This window comes from Bubalus kerabau, chromosome 13 (genome assembly GCF_029407905.1).
Source record: "Bubalus kerabau isolate K-KA32 ecotype Philippines breed swamp buffalo chromosome 13, PCC_UOA_SB_1v2, whole genome shotgun sequence".
Taxonomy (NCBI): domain Eukaryota; kingdom Metazoa; phylum Chordata; class Mammalia; order Artiodactyla; family Bovidae; genus Bubalus; species Bubalus kerabau.
Window position 1 is genome coordinate 53,030,131 of NC_073636.1, and position 14,655 is coordinate 53,044,785.

Here is a 14,655-nt window from a genome sequence, read left to right on the forward strand (position 1 = left end):
TTCCCTGATGGCTCAGAATGTAAATAATTCATCTACAATGCAGGAGTCCCAGGTTTGATCTCTGGGTCAGGAAGATCCTCTGGAGAAGGAAATGGCAACCCACTCCAGTATTCTTGCCTGGAGAATTCCATGGACAGAGAAGCCTGGTGGGCCGCAGTCCATGGGGTCTTGAGTCAGACACGACTGAGTGACTAACACTCTCAGTTAGGTCAGAGGAACCATGCTGCTCTCTCTTTGCCTTGCTGCCAGGGAGGCTCCAGTACCCTTTTGATACTTAATGGCATCAGCTCTCCTCCAGCTGGTTTCTGGAGAATCACCATCTTCCCACTCACCAAGGCTGGACTTCATTTTACTTTTATTTTCATTGGCTTCTTGAACCTTTTGTTTACACTGCATCACCCCCTTTGGAAGGAAGTGGTTGGTGGTCAGGAACGTGTGTCCCTCTGCAACCTGTTACCAGTTGGTGGAGCTGGTAGAAACCTGTCCCCAAGTGGGCTCCATGCAAAAAGTCTATGATGGTGATCATGGCCCTGCACCTGCTCCCGAGTCTGGAGCTGAGGGAATCTGCTGTGAGTGCAGGGTCCAGAGCTGCCTGAGCCAAGACTCTGGGATGGATAGTTAGTGGGGGGAAGGCTCAGCTCTCCTAGGAGGTGGGTGAAGCCATCATCCTCTTTTAGTAGCTAACAAGAGCCTGAGACTGAGTAATCAAAGTTCCCACATTCAGTGAGAGTAGAGAGAACATGCATGTGTATGAGAGAAGAAAGGAAGAGAGACTGATTTGGGGGGTGGGGTGAGTTGGTGGGGTCTGAGGATCAGCCCCAGGACCATGCTCCATTAGTCCCAGCTGTCAGTGGGGTGGTCTCCAGGCCTGCTTTCCAGAGGTTGACCTCCAAGTATGAGCCTGAGGCTGGGCTTGGCCAGAGTCTGGTCTGACACCAGGGGCCCGAGATACAGGGAGGTGCTGGGAGGCAGGCAGCACTGTCTTGCCGGCAGAACTGGAGGCCCCAGGGCCCTGTGCCTTCTGGTCCAGGGTCAGGCTTTGGCTAGCAGAGTGATGGGCAGTCCCTGAAAATGAACAAGACAAGAATGAGGATATAGGAGATTTCCCTACAGTGTCCTGGTGTGGAATTGGAGTTCTTGGAAGCTGCCCTGTGCTTTAGGTGGATTCCAGTCCTATTTGGTGATGTGAGAATGGTTGAATCACCCTTGGGCACCTGGGGGCACCTTGGACCATTCTTGGTATAAACAGTTGTGTTGGAGGAGTATGATCTGCTGGATAGAGAGCTAGATTTTGAATGCTGGCATTAAGCTAGACTCTCTGAGCCTGGTTTTGTTGAGAATAAAATCAGAGCTATAATAACAGCTCACAGATGGCTACCAGGGTCAAATATGATGATAGAAAGGGTTGTGGAAACTGGATCAACCCCAGGACAGTGCCCTGCTAGTCAGATCCATTTCCAGCTCTTTGACCTACTTGTTTCCTTCCTTTAACTCCGAGTTGGGGGAAATTACTGGCTTGTTCTTCACCAAACCCAGTTCTAGGACAGAAATAGACTAAATTTCCATTGTGGATAGTATGGCCTGTGGCTGAAGTCCAGGCTTTGATGGGCACTGTATCCATGTGTGACCTCTAGGCTCCTCCCACTCCCAGCCTGATGCAGGTATAGTCACAGGATGAACAGAGCCAGGCTTCCCCACGTCACTACTTGGGAGGAGAGTGGCCTTCAAGTGGAAATACCCAATTTGGGCTTTATAGAGTGAGAAATTTTTATTGTGTTTGAGTCATTAGCTGTTTTAGGCCTGCTTGTTAGAGCAGTGTCATATTAGTGAATACTTCAAGAAAGAGAGGGCTTCCCTGGTGGCTCAGATGGTAAAGAATCTGCAGTGCGGGAGATTGAATCCAGGTTCAATCCCTGGATTGGGAAGATTCTCTGGAGAAGGAAATGACAAGAGAAGTTAAATGAAGGCAGCAATAGATGCTGTTGGGAGTTTTCCAGGTGAAAGTTTAACACTCTTCAGTTTCCCCCAACATCCTAGTCCCACTGATGTGTTCTGATAGCCCGTTCATTAAAAAAAAAATCAAACACTGTGATATTGATTTAATCAGCATAAAATCGAAAGAGCTTCAGATCTGTAATAAAAAATTCAAATTTGGAGAGGAGCAAACTTTAGATCAGCAGCCAGTAAAGAAAGTAGGGGAAGGGAGTGGATAAGGGGTACAGGAACCTTGGGACTCTGGGGCCATGAATGGACCACTGTCAAACCAACGTTAGTTTCTTGCTTTCTCATGGAAAATATTTTATAAACCTATTTTTTCTCTTCCATTGATGTTCAAATACATCCATTCCATTTTTTGTCTTTTTTTTTTTTGGTGATATGGCAACATAATATTGCATTTATTCCATTTCCTACCCCTTGTGAAAAAAATCAGGTGAACTCAAACACTTTCTTCAGCTCCATGATAAATACCAACCACTCGCTCTGCTGCATTTCATCTCTGAACCAGCCTTCCGAGCTGTGGACAGACTGCAGCTGATCTTGCTAAGAGGGCTGTAGCTTTGAAATGCCTTCCATACATTTTTGAGACTCACCAGGATAGGTTCTGTGTTCACACAGACTTCTTGTCCTCTTTTTGCAACCCCCACTTGTTCATGGCTTATTTAATACCTTTTGCTATTCCAATATCAATGAGCGTTTGCTAGGAATATCCACACAGGTGCCCTTTTCCCTCCTGACTTGCTTCCACAGTCACTCTGCACTATTGCATTTGGGGAACTGAGGGTTTTCACCTTCGGGGAAATACCACTATGGGATTAGATTCTTGGTTCTGTTTCCTGAAGTCTTGCCTATATGTTATAAAGGCATCAAATAAATGGCAAGTAATTTCCGTACTATAAATTCTAACTAACTCCTAAACTCTCAGCCATTTCTTGTGCATCTCATTCAGTTTCCACATGAAAGGTCAAAATTGCTGCATGCTGATACTGAAATTTTGATACAGGGACAATCCTTGGAAAACAAGAACAGCTCAGAGACAGTCTCCTTCAGTTTGCTTTCCTCACTGCCAAAGCAGAGGTGGTCTGTGATGACTCCCCTCTGAAGCTCTGTCACACTTTTGGAATGTGTGTGGCCCTTCCTCACCATGTTATTCTAGCTGTTCTAGTGCTTCTTGTCTTTTAAGAGAAAATGAATTGGTTCTGGTGGGAGTAGCAGCAGCTAGATACAAATGTCCCTATTTCTTCTCTTAAAAAAACCGCCCAAAACAGCACAGAAAACAAGTAGCTCCTCCATCCCTGGCAGCTGCATTCCATATAAGCCAACCACAGGGCATCTTAAAGGGATCTGGGTGGGACACCACGCATGCTCTTACAGTGGTTTAAGTAGCTAGATACTAAGAGGATATGACATGGGAAATGATGGATCTGGAGTGAGATGAAGGCAAAGTCACTTCAGAAATGAAGAACCATCAGCATAGAAAATGTGGCACGAGACTCAGGATAGAAATGAGGGAAACAACCCTGGTATGTCCCCATTTTACAGCCATTCCTCCTCCCGCTGGTTCCAGGAAGTCTGTAGGCACTTCACATGTATAATCCCACCTCACTTGCACCGCCCTGTGAGGTTACCTGCGATTTACTCTTGCTTCTATTTGCCCAACTTCATGCAGCTGGTTAGTAGCTGTCAGAATTCTGACTTCAGTCCCACATGCATCTGATTTCATAGCATTTGCTCTTTTCACTTTCCATGTCGCCTTGTAAAAATCATCGTGAAATAGAATATACCTTCTTTGGTGAGCTGGGTGTCATTTTTGGAGTTGTTTTTATCCGTGTCTTCTGAATCTCTGGCTGTGGCTCTGCCTTTGACAGATTTATGGCTCTTCTCAACTTCACGGAGCTGCAGAGAAAAAATGAATGGTTGGTCCTGGCCAGGGAAATGGGTGTTTTGAGTTTCGGACCCCAGGATGGTGAGATCCAGAGGGCAGCCACCTTAAATCACTGGTTCTTGTTCTCACCGCTGGTCGGAGAGGGCACCCCCGGACTCAGGTTTGCATAGCATTTGAAGGAACATCTGGCCAGGGGAAGACACCCTCAGCCAATCCTGTATTTCAGTGGTTTTCTACACCTGGGCAGGAGGACAGGGAGAGTGGCAGAAGGAAGTGTGGGTGGGGAACTGGCAGCGAGGCTGACGAGATTAGTTCCAGAAGAGAGGGTGAGAAAGCAAGGACAGGGCTTAGGGAGGGTTGGGGTCCAGCTTTTTCCAAATTAAAGAGGTGGGGGTGGGTGTTGTGAGAGCAGGAGAGGAGTCAGGGTGTCATCGGATGTTGAGAGAGGCTGTGCTAGTGTGGAGGGGACTTACAGAGGCTCCTTAGGCCATGGGGCACGAGCACTATGTCATTCTGACAATGCTGTTTTCTTTAGTATTTCTAGTACTAGTTCTGAAGAAGGAATTCATAGGGCCCGGACTCCATCTTAGGCCTGTTCATGCTGATCATGCTCGGCCACCTTTCCAATGGACTCTGAACTCTGTGTTTAGTGCCTATGAAAACAACAACTGAAGGATAAGACCCCCTCCAGACCAGGGAACCTTGAAGATCGTATCTAGGTTGCTCATCGCCTAAGAGTAAACATACACTAATCACCCCTTCCTCCAGACAGGCCATAAATTTTTCCATATCAATCGGAGTGTAACCTCGGGTTTATTGATTATTGCCTAATTGTTTGACTGTTTGAGCACATGAGCACATAGCATGTGAATGATGGGGTTATTGGGATTGTATTTTCCTTGGTTTATGTAAGTCTTAAGGAATTTGGAGTGGTGTGTTCAGACACATACACATGGGGTATAAAAGATTTTCACAAATGCTGGTCGGGGTGCTTGGCTAAGAGGAGACTCTGCCTTGGGCCCGCCGGTGTAATAAACTGCACTCCACTATCTGCGTTGTCCTGAGTGAGTATGTTTCCCGGAACACGTGGCTACAACAGTTTTAATCAGTAGGAGTTATTGTGGGTACTAGTTTTATTATGTTTGAACAGCGTTTAACCCATTGACTTTTTCCTGTTCTTTAGCAACTGCTCAAAATGTAAGTCGTTACTGTTGAAAGAAAGTGAAGTGGTTCAGTCATGTCCGACTCTTTGCAACCCTATGGACTAGTGCGTGCCAGGCTCTTCCATCCATGGGATTTTTCAGGCAAGAATACTGGCGTGGGTGGCTATTTCCTTCTCCAGGGTATCGTCCCAACCCAGGGATCGAACCCCGGTCTCCCGCATTGCACCCAGACTTTACTGTCTGACCCACCAGGGGATTACTATTATGTATTCCCAAATACCCTCAGAATATAAATGGGTGTCACTGAATCTCTCAAGGCTGCTTCCTACCATATAGATAACTTGGGGTTTGGTTTAGGAGAAGGCCTTTAAAGAATACAACATGGCTCAAAAGGTGAATTAGCAAAAGCCAAAAACATAACATTTTGTTTAATGAAAACTCCTGACAGACTTACCGCTTGGATTTTCTTTCTCAGCTGGGCATTTGCTCGAGAAAGGCTTTTGGAAACTGAGTTCAAGTAGTAGATGGCCAGGCTGCAAGAGAAAAGAATGCTCCAGGGGTACTGTGATCTTGGAAGATGATGAGAGCTGGACACCTTACCTAGGAATCATAGCTGGCTTCCGGGAATAGGTGACCTACTTTGCCTCTGGGCAGGTTGGTGGGAAGTCTAACCATCCTAAGTTCCCCACCTAATATCAAGAAGGTCTTAGATATCCCTGTTCTCTCTATTTTATTGAACACATTTTTAGTTCTTTGAGTGTTTAATAAAGGTTAGCTAGAGGAATCAGTCCCCTTCTTGGAAATCTGAAGAGGCAGGGCAGAGGCAGTGTTTCTTGTCTGCAGGAGCAGCCTGGGTTCCAGGCTCTGTGCCATGTGGATCCCACTCCACATCTCCATGGTTTTGCTGAAACCCCGTAAAGAAGAAATGATGACTTCCATTTTTAAGGATCAGCATCCCGGAATGCAGAGAGTTAAGTCATTTGCCCAAGGCCACCTTATCTGTTAGCACTTGTCAGAGGCCAAATTTGATGCCAAAGCCCTTTCCACAATCTTCAAATGCAGAGGGAGGAGAGAGGGGTGCTAGGTGACCTGCTCCAAGTTTGCCTAGAAACACAACTGCATAGACCCTGAAGGCCCTCCCCCAGGGTACAGGGACAGGAATGTCTGTCCTGGACTTGTGGTTTTCAGAGGCCGGCCCCCGCTGGCTGACTGGGTGTCCTTAAAGCTGTAGCCTGGTTTCCCTTTCATGGGACCTGGGATTTGAGGTTATGACCTGGATGTACCACTTGAGAGTGAGGGGCCACAAAAGCCTGGGATGCCTCCTGGACTAGGTGCTCTGACAGCTTGTCCTTATCTGTCTCTTTTCTTCCTGCATTTCAAGCCTCAGCTGCCCAGCTTGGGTCATCTGATCCTTGCCCTGGGGCCATGCTGAGTCACTTCAGCAGGGTCCAAGAGCTCTCTTGCAGGCAGAAGGGAGGAACTACATTGCCTTTGGCAGAGTATAGGTCAGAGGTGTCCAGTGAGCCTCCTAAAGCAAAGACTCAGAGGACTATGGGTGATGAGAGGCCAAAGGGAAGACAAGTGAAGGGACCACCATCTGTCGGGAGGGCGCCCAGCCTGCTCTCCTAATTCACAGCCCATTCTTTAGGGAGGAGCTGGAGATGAGAGATGATAAAATGCTCCTCGGGGGCTGTTTCTTTTGAAGCTGTTTCCAAGCTTAGCGTTTCCCTGTGCAGCCTGCAAGGTCAGGTTTGGCATTTGGGTTGCAGCATTTCCTCAGGTGGTGGTCACTACCATGTCAACCTTCCCTCACATTCAGACTAGACGCAGAGGATATTTGAAATCAAGGGTGTAAGGAAATACCTATTTTGGAGAGCAATTCAGCACTGTCTACAAAGATTGAAGAAACACATACCTATGACCCAGCCATTCCACTTCTGGAAGTCTGTTTTAGAGAAAACTCTGTGTACAAGGAGACATATATAAGGAGAGCATTTGCAATAGCAGAAGAGTGGAAACAACCTATCTCTATGCAGAGAAATGGGTAAATTATGGTTTATTCATACAACTGATAAAAGCAGTTTTCACATATTAAGGTTTGGGGAAGTCACTCTGGCTTAAAGAGGAGTTAACTTGAATTTTATGCTAACTGAAATAGCCCGTTTGTGGCCTATGAAGCATACACTGTACATCTGCTTTCTTTGTTTGTTTTCTCCTCTTGGCTTATAGGATCTCAGTTCCTGACCAGAGATTGAGCCAGGGCAGTGAAAGTCCAGAGTGTTAACTACTAGGCTACCAGGGGATTCCTAGATCAGCTTTAATTATGAAAGAAAAAGATGCATTGACTAGAAGTAAAGAATGTCCATGTGAAAAATAAAGATTAAATGTCTCCTTTCCTAGGATTCCAATTCCAGTCCTTCTTCAATGATAAGACTCTCTTCCCAGGTGCCAAGGCCATACCGACTCATTGTGTATGTGCTGATCTATTTCTTTTTTTTTTTTGAAACCTTGAAGGAATGTATCCCTGATTTGTTTAATGTTCTTTGTTCTGACAAGATATAAAACTGTGCTGAAAACCAGGATTCTCTGGAGCAGCTTCTCAGAGTTATCTAAGAAGCTGTCTTCCGGGATATAGTCTTCAGTTTGGCTCAAATAAAATCCTTTTTTCTTCCTATTATAGATTGTTTATTGATTATTTTTGAGACACAATGGAACAAAGAAGAGTCATTAAAATGTGTGTTCATGTATCCACATGAGAAAGTCCCCCAAACATAATGTGAGTGAGGGAAGCTGTGTAGTCTGAACCAGTCATGAAAAATTTTATAACTCAGAAGCAATAGTACATACATGTGATTAAATGGTTCAGATTGAAAATGATTAAAATTAATCCAAATAGCGGTTACCTTTGGAGAGGGAGGGAGAGAGAAAATTAGGTGGGCTTGACGTGTACTGTTTATTTCTTTTAAAAAGAGACCAATCGGAAGCAAATATTGCTAAATGTTAACATCCGCTTAATCTTATGGTCTTGCACATGATTGTCTGTATATGTCTGTATGTTGGGAATATTTCATACTGCCCTCTTCCTTCCTTGAACATTCATTGCCTTCTATGCCCCCGCCATGGAGCTGGTACTGGGGACACAGAGATCACCAAGCCTGCTCACATGTTCAGTCTGTGAGGATGACGGTGACAGATGTACCGAATGCTCTCGTGTACAGGGTGCTCTGCAGAGAAATCCCGTGAGCCCAGCCAGGCACAGGCTGCATCAGCCTCAGCTTTCTTGAGGGGTGGGTCTTTGATATTTCTGGTGGACGTTTTGGAGAGAGCTGTAGCTGCTGCCAGACTCCCCTTATCCCTGGGCCCTGTCTTCAGTGTGTTCCCTGAAAGACATACATTGCCAGTGCCTGATGCCTCCTCTCCAGCCTGCACAGAAATCATTCTGCCCATGGATGCCGCTGGCCCAAACTGCCGGGGAGTTAACCAACACCTCTCCCCTGCCACATCTCCCAGTGGCACTCAACCCATGATGGATGGGAACTGATCTAAAATGTCCCAATCTTTCACCTTGAGCAGGATAACGCAGAGGCACACTGTTTCCCAGAGCTTCCATCAGGATTAAAGTCACTGCAGGAGTTAGAATGCACCTTCCTGTCCCTTCTCTGTCTTATGTCCCTACACACACTGCCCCCTCCAAGAAACTACTTGCACTTAAATCCTTGTCTGAGGATCTACTTCTGGGAAATCTAGATTGAGAGGGCAAGAAAGAAGGACCTGCCAAGGAAGTCTCAACTGCAAGGGGAGGTCTCCATGAGGCAGGGCCATGGCTCCTGGCTAACTTACAACATTAGCAGGATGGCTGGAATGATCAGGCCTGGATTGGCGAGGAAGGCAAAGATCTTGCCCAGGAACGTTGGGAAATCATTTTCAACTGTCTCTTGGATGACGTCATACATTCTGTTTTTCCCACTGGAAAAAGGAGAGGATACATTATAGCATATTTCTTAGCTCATATGGCATGAATGACTGTGTCCATACCTGGAGGGTCCAGGCCGCCACTCACAACTGCTCTCCTGGAAGAGCAGAGCTCTTCTGCACAGGGACTGCAGTGAATTGACACATAGACACCACTATGTATGAAACAGATAACTAATGAGCACCTACTGTGTGACACAGGGAACTCTGCTCAATGCTCTGTGGTGACCTAAATGGGAAGGAAATCCAAAAAAGAGGAAATACATGTATACAAATGGCTGATTCACTTTGCTATACAGCAGAAAATAACACAACATTGTAGTCCAATAAAAGTTGAAAAAAGGAAAAAAGCCCCACGAGGGGATGTCCTGTAGATGAGAGAGGGCTGCCCCAGCATCCTGACTCCCCACCCCACCATGCCTCATGATCTCTCAGACTACCTTGGTTTCCTGTGCCTGGCCCCTCCCTTGGCAAGATGAAAATGTTTGTTTTTTTCCTTATGTACTCTCATGGGAGAAAATGGTCTGTGATGTGGCTTAGAGACCAACATGGAGCTTCCTCTGGGCCCCTGGACTTGGGGGCAGCTCTCCAGAGACTGATGTGATGGACACCCTCATGGTGACTCAAAGATATCTACACTTAGTCTTCAGGTTGTAATTCCAGGAGACTGATTGCCTAGGGTAGGCTCCTGGACACTTTACAACAGTAACTTTAATATTCTTTGAATACCTAACAACCATTTTGTAGGCTGCCTTCCATAAATACCCGCCCAGAGATTACTGACTGCTGTTAGCTTTTGATTGGTAGTTTGGTGCCAAGAAATGAAATTTGTGTTTTGAAATTCCTGATTTAAATCCTCATTTCTCCATTTATTAGCTGTGGGACACCACAGAAAATTTTTTTACCTTCTGCCTGTATTTATACCCTCACTCTCCCTGGTAGAGCTGTACTGTCCAATGTGACTATTAAAATTAAATTAAAAATTCAATATATTAGTCACACATTTTAATTGCTCAGTAGTCATGTGACTAATAGCTCCTATATTTGAGGAGCTGATGTGGATTTTTTTCCCCCTCATCTAGTTCTATTGGGTAGTGCTGCAGAGATTTGATATCTTTGGGTAAGATACTGAAAATTTCTCTGCCTTGGTTTCCTCATCTGTATAATATAGTGCAGTAATGATATAGTAGAATATGGTATTATAAATATAATAACAGCATTTGCCTCAGGAAGTTGTTTAGAGAATATAGACATGAATTCATATGAAATATTGAGGATGGGGCTGTCAAATTATAAGTGCCCTGCAAAATGTTGCATCTAGAAGCTTTGCTTTGCTCTTATGTGTCAATTAGGACTGGCCAACAAAGGCCCATGGACCAAATTCTGCTTGCTACCTGATATTATAAGGCCTGGGGGCTAAGAATGATTTTTACATTTTTAAATAAGGAGAAAAGATCAAAAGAAGAATAATATTTTGAGACTTATAAAAATTCAGTGTCTGTAAATAAGTTTTACTGGCACACAACCATGCTCATTTATTTGTGTATTGTCTGTGGTTTCAAGTGCCATACATATCACCATATTATGACATTTAATTTATTATTTTTAAAATTACCAGTGCATACCCATTTTCTTGTTTGTAAAAACAAGAAAAGTGGACTTCAAATGGTATGCTTAAGTCACAATAGAGTGTAGATTATTTTGTCATTGAATTATAATGTATTAGATGATGTATCAGTTTTCAGTGATTACTCTATAACAAATTACTACATAGGTGGCTTAAAACAAGACAAACTATTTTCTTACAGTTCTGGAGCCCAAAAAGTCTGAAATGGTTTCACTGGACTGAAACCAAGGTGTTGGCAGGGCTGCTCCCCTTTCAGAGGGAGGCTCTAAGGAAGGCTGTTTCCTTTCCTTTTTCAGCTTTTAGAGATTCATTCCTTGCATTCCTAGGCTCATGGCCCCTTTCTGTTTTCAAAGCTAGCAGGATAAAAGCTTCAAATCTCTTCGTGCTTTCAAAGTCACACCACTTACTGATCTTTTATAGTCAAATCTCCCTCTGCCTCCCTCTAATAAGGACACTTGCTATTTAGGGCCCATCAGGGTAATTCAGACAATCTCCCCATCTCAACATCCTTAATCAGATAATCAAAGGCCATTATGATATATAAGGTAACATTCCGGGAATTAGGACCTAGATATTTTGGGGAACCATTGTATAACCCACCAGTCTGCTTTCTGGGTTCAAAGATTCATACTCATTCTACCTGCAAAATACATTCACCACCATCTCTACATGGTTGAAGTCTCAGCTCACCTAAATATCATGGACTCAAAGTCCCAAATCTCATCATCTAAATCAGATGTAGATAAGACTCAAGAATATGATACATTTTAGGGGCAAAATTCCTTTCTATCTCTAATGAGAGCTGTGAAACTAGAAAGCAAGTTGTACACGCATGCTCAGTCACTTCAGTCATGTTATTTACTCCCAAAACACAACGGTGGGCCAGCCAGGATAGCAGTTATAGACATTCCAATTCAAAAAGGAGAAAAAGGAAGGAAGAAAGGAATCACAAGTTCCTAGCAATTTTGAAATCCAATCAGCCAAATTCCATTAGATTTCAAAGCCCTGAAAATAATCTTTCCTTGGCTTGACATACCTGCCTGCAGCTCTGCCTTCCAGGTCCAAAACGTTGGCCTTGGAATTATCCTTCCTTTTTCTTGAAGAGTAGCACATGTTTCAGCTAAGGAGATTTAATTAGCCTGTTTACTGTCTGTAGAATATTTGGAGTCCAACAGCTTCCTTCATTTTGTCTTTTTTCTTCCCCTTTCAGTCCAAGCTGTGTTACTGCTCATAACACATTCTCAAATACCTGGTGGATCTTCTACCCATGTTGTGGGAATTCAGTTCACAAGACAGTCCTACACAGATCATTCCTGGATATTCAATTTCTGGCTTCTGCTGAGATGGTTGAGAAGATCTGAGTTGAACAACCTTCTTTAAAGATTCTTAAAAGAATCCTCTGTGTGAATGAATATTCAGATCTTATGATCCTTTAGAAGTGCTAGCAAAAGGCTGTCCAGCTTCCCCCTTGACTTTCTCCTTAGAGCATGCATTCCTGACGGAGAATCGGCTCTTAGTGTCTTTTGCAATCTGACTAGGCTGAGAATTTCTAAAATCATCAAGTCTTGGTTCCTTTTTGCTCATCAGTTCTTTCCTCAATTTATCTCTTTCTTACATTTTAGTATAAATGGCAAGAAGTAACCAGACTGCACCTTCAACACTGCTCAGAAATAGCCTCATCTATAATCTCCAAAATATACAAACAGCTTATAAACTCAACAGAAAAACAAACCACTCAGTTGAAAAATGGACAGAAGATCTTAATAGACATTTCTCTAAAGAAGACATACAGATGACCAGTAGGCACATGAAAAGATGCTCACCATCACTAATTATTAGAGAAATGCAAATAAAAACTACAGTAAGGGATTTCCTTGGTGGCTTAGTGGATGGGAATCTGCCTGTCCATACAGAGGGCACAGGTTCAATCCCTGGTCCAGGAAGATTCCACTTGCCTGCGAGCAGCTAAGCCGATGCACCACAGCTTCTGAAGCTCGTGTTCCTGGAGCCTGTGCTCTACAACAAGAGAAGCCACCGCAGTGAGAAGCCTGAGTGCCACAACTAGAGAGTAGCTCCCACTCTCAGCAACTAGAGAAAGCCTGCACGCAGCAGTGAAGACCCAGCACAAACAAAAATCAAATAAAAAGTTAATTAATTAAAGAAAACTACAATGCGTTACCATTTCACCCTGATCAGAATGGCCATCATGAAAAAGTCTACAAATAAATGCTGGAGAGGGTGTGGAGAAAAGGAAACTCTCCTACACTGTTGGTGGGAATGTAAATTGGTGCAGCTACTATGGAGAACATTATAGAGGTTCCTTAAAATAACTGAAAAATAGAACTACCATATAACCCAGCAATTCCACTCCTGGGCATATACCTGGACAAAACTGTAATTCAAAAAGATACATGCAGCCCTATGTTCATAGCAGTGCTATTCACAATAGCCAACACATGGGAACAACCTAAGTATCCTCTGACAGATAAATGGATACGAAAATGTAGTACATACATACAACGGAAAACCACTCAGCCATTAAAGAGAATGAAATAATGCCATTTGCAGCAACATGGACACAATTAGAGATTATCATATTAAGTGAAGTGAGTCAGAAAGAGAAATATCCTATGATATCACTTATATGTGGAATCTAAAATATAACAGAAATGGATTTATCCACAAATCAGAAACAGACTCACAGACACGGAAAACAGACTTGCGGTTGACAAGGAGTGGGGATTGGGGGACGGATGGATTGGGAGTTTGCGGTTAGGAGATGCAAGCTATTACATTTAGAATGGATAAACAAGGTCCTACTTGTAGAATAGGAAGTTATATCCAATCTCCTGGGATAAACTATAATGGAAAAGAATATTTAAAAAAAGAATGTATGCATGTATGTAACTACTTTGCTGTACAACAGAAATTGGCACAACATTGTAAATCAACTATACTTCAATTAAAAACAGAGAAAAATAGTTTTTACTAAGATTGATCTTGAAAAAACATCCTCAGCTAAACATTCAAGTTTATCGTTTACAAATTTATCTTTCCATGTAATGGAAGGACATAGTTTAGCTAAAGCTTTCTGTCTCTATACAACAAGGATCCCCTTTCCTCTAGTTTCCAAATGTTTCTCATTTACCAGTGATGAAGTAATTATATTGTAGGAGCTAAAGAAATGTATTCAGAGAAAATAAACTTAAAACTTCTAGATTTTCCACCGAGAGCAGCTGCTTGAGGAGTTGAAAACATTGAGAATGATGTCGTATTCAGACACAAGGCAAGTGATCTCAAGTGGTTTTCCTTGGCTTTTGATGAGTCAATAGATGTAACTGATACTGATCAGTTATTTATTTGAGGAGTTAATGCCAAGTCTAAGGTGACTGGAGAATTAAATCCCATGAATATTCTGTGCAGGACCTATATGGGTGAAATTAACATAGCTTGTGAAATTTTCAGTTTGTGCAGACTATGGTTATTCTTATTCATCACTAAGTAATTTGCAGAAAACATTTGAATCTAGCGTGTACAACTGAATCAACAATGTCAATTGTAAACATTTTCTTTCATGACTTTTAATCATTTTAATATTTGTAAATTTTTATCAGAAATAGAAACAGAATATCCTGACTTGTCCTGCTGCTGCTGCTGCTAAGTCACTTCAGTCATGTCCGACTCTGTGCGACCCCATAGACGGCAGCCCACCAGGCTTCCCTATCCCTGGAAAGAACACTGGAGTGGGTTGCCATTTCCTTCTCCAGTGCATGAAAGTGATAAGTGAAAGTGAAGTTGCTCAGTCGTGTCCGACTCTTCGCGACCCCATGGACTGCAGCCTACCAGGCTCCTCCGTCCATGGGATTTTCCAGGCAAGAGTACTGGAGTACTGCACAGCAGTTCAATGGCTTGGCAGTAATGAAGCTTGTGTCAATTTTTTTCCTATGGTGGTAGATGTGTTGCCATGTTACTAAAGTGGATCCAGGCAGCAAAGGCAGCAGTCTGGGCAG

General features: G+C 43.5%; 1 protein-coding gene across 1 annotated transcript in view; it reads right to left on the minus strand.

The window, feature by feature from the left end:
• Positions 1-786: 786 nt before the first annotated feature.
• The window catches only part of TMC2 (transmembrane channel like 2), a 96,794-nt gene continuing 82,925 nt past the window's right edge, over positions 787-14,655 (minus strand). Inside the window, exons 17-20 of the mRNA XM_055543305.1 lie at positions 8,887-9,012; positions 5,501-5,579; positions 3,783-3,894; positions 787-1,065 (exon numbers count right to left, since the gene is read on the minus strand). Coding sequence (XP_055399280.1) covers positions 848-1,065; positions 3,783-3,894; positions 5,501-5,579; positions 8,887-9,012 — 535 coding nt within the window. The 3' untranslated portion in view covers positions 787-847. The remainder of the gene's footprint in view (positions 1,066-3,782; positions 3,895-5,500; positions 5,580-8,886; positions 9,013-14,655) is intronic.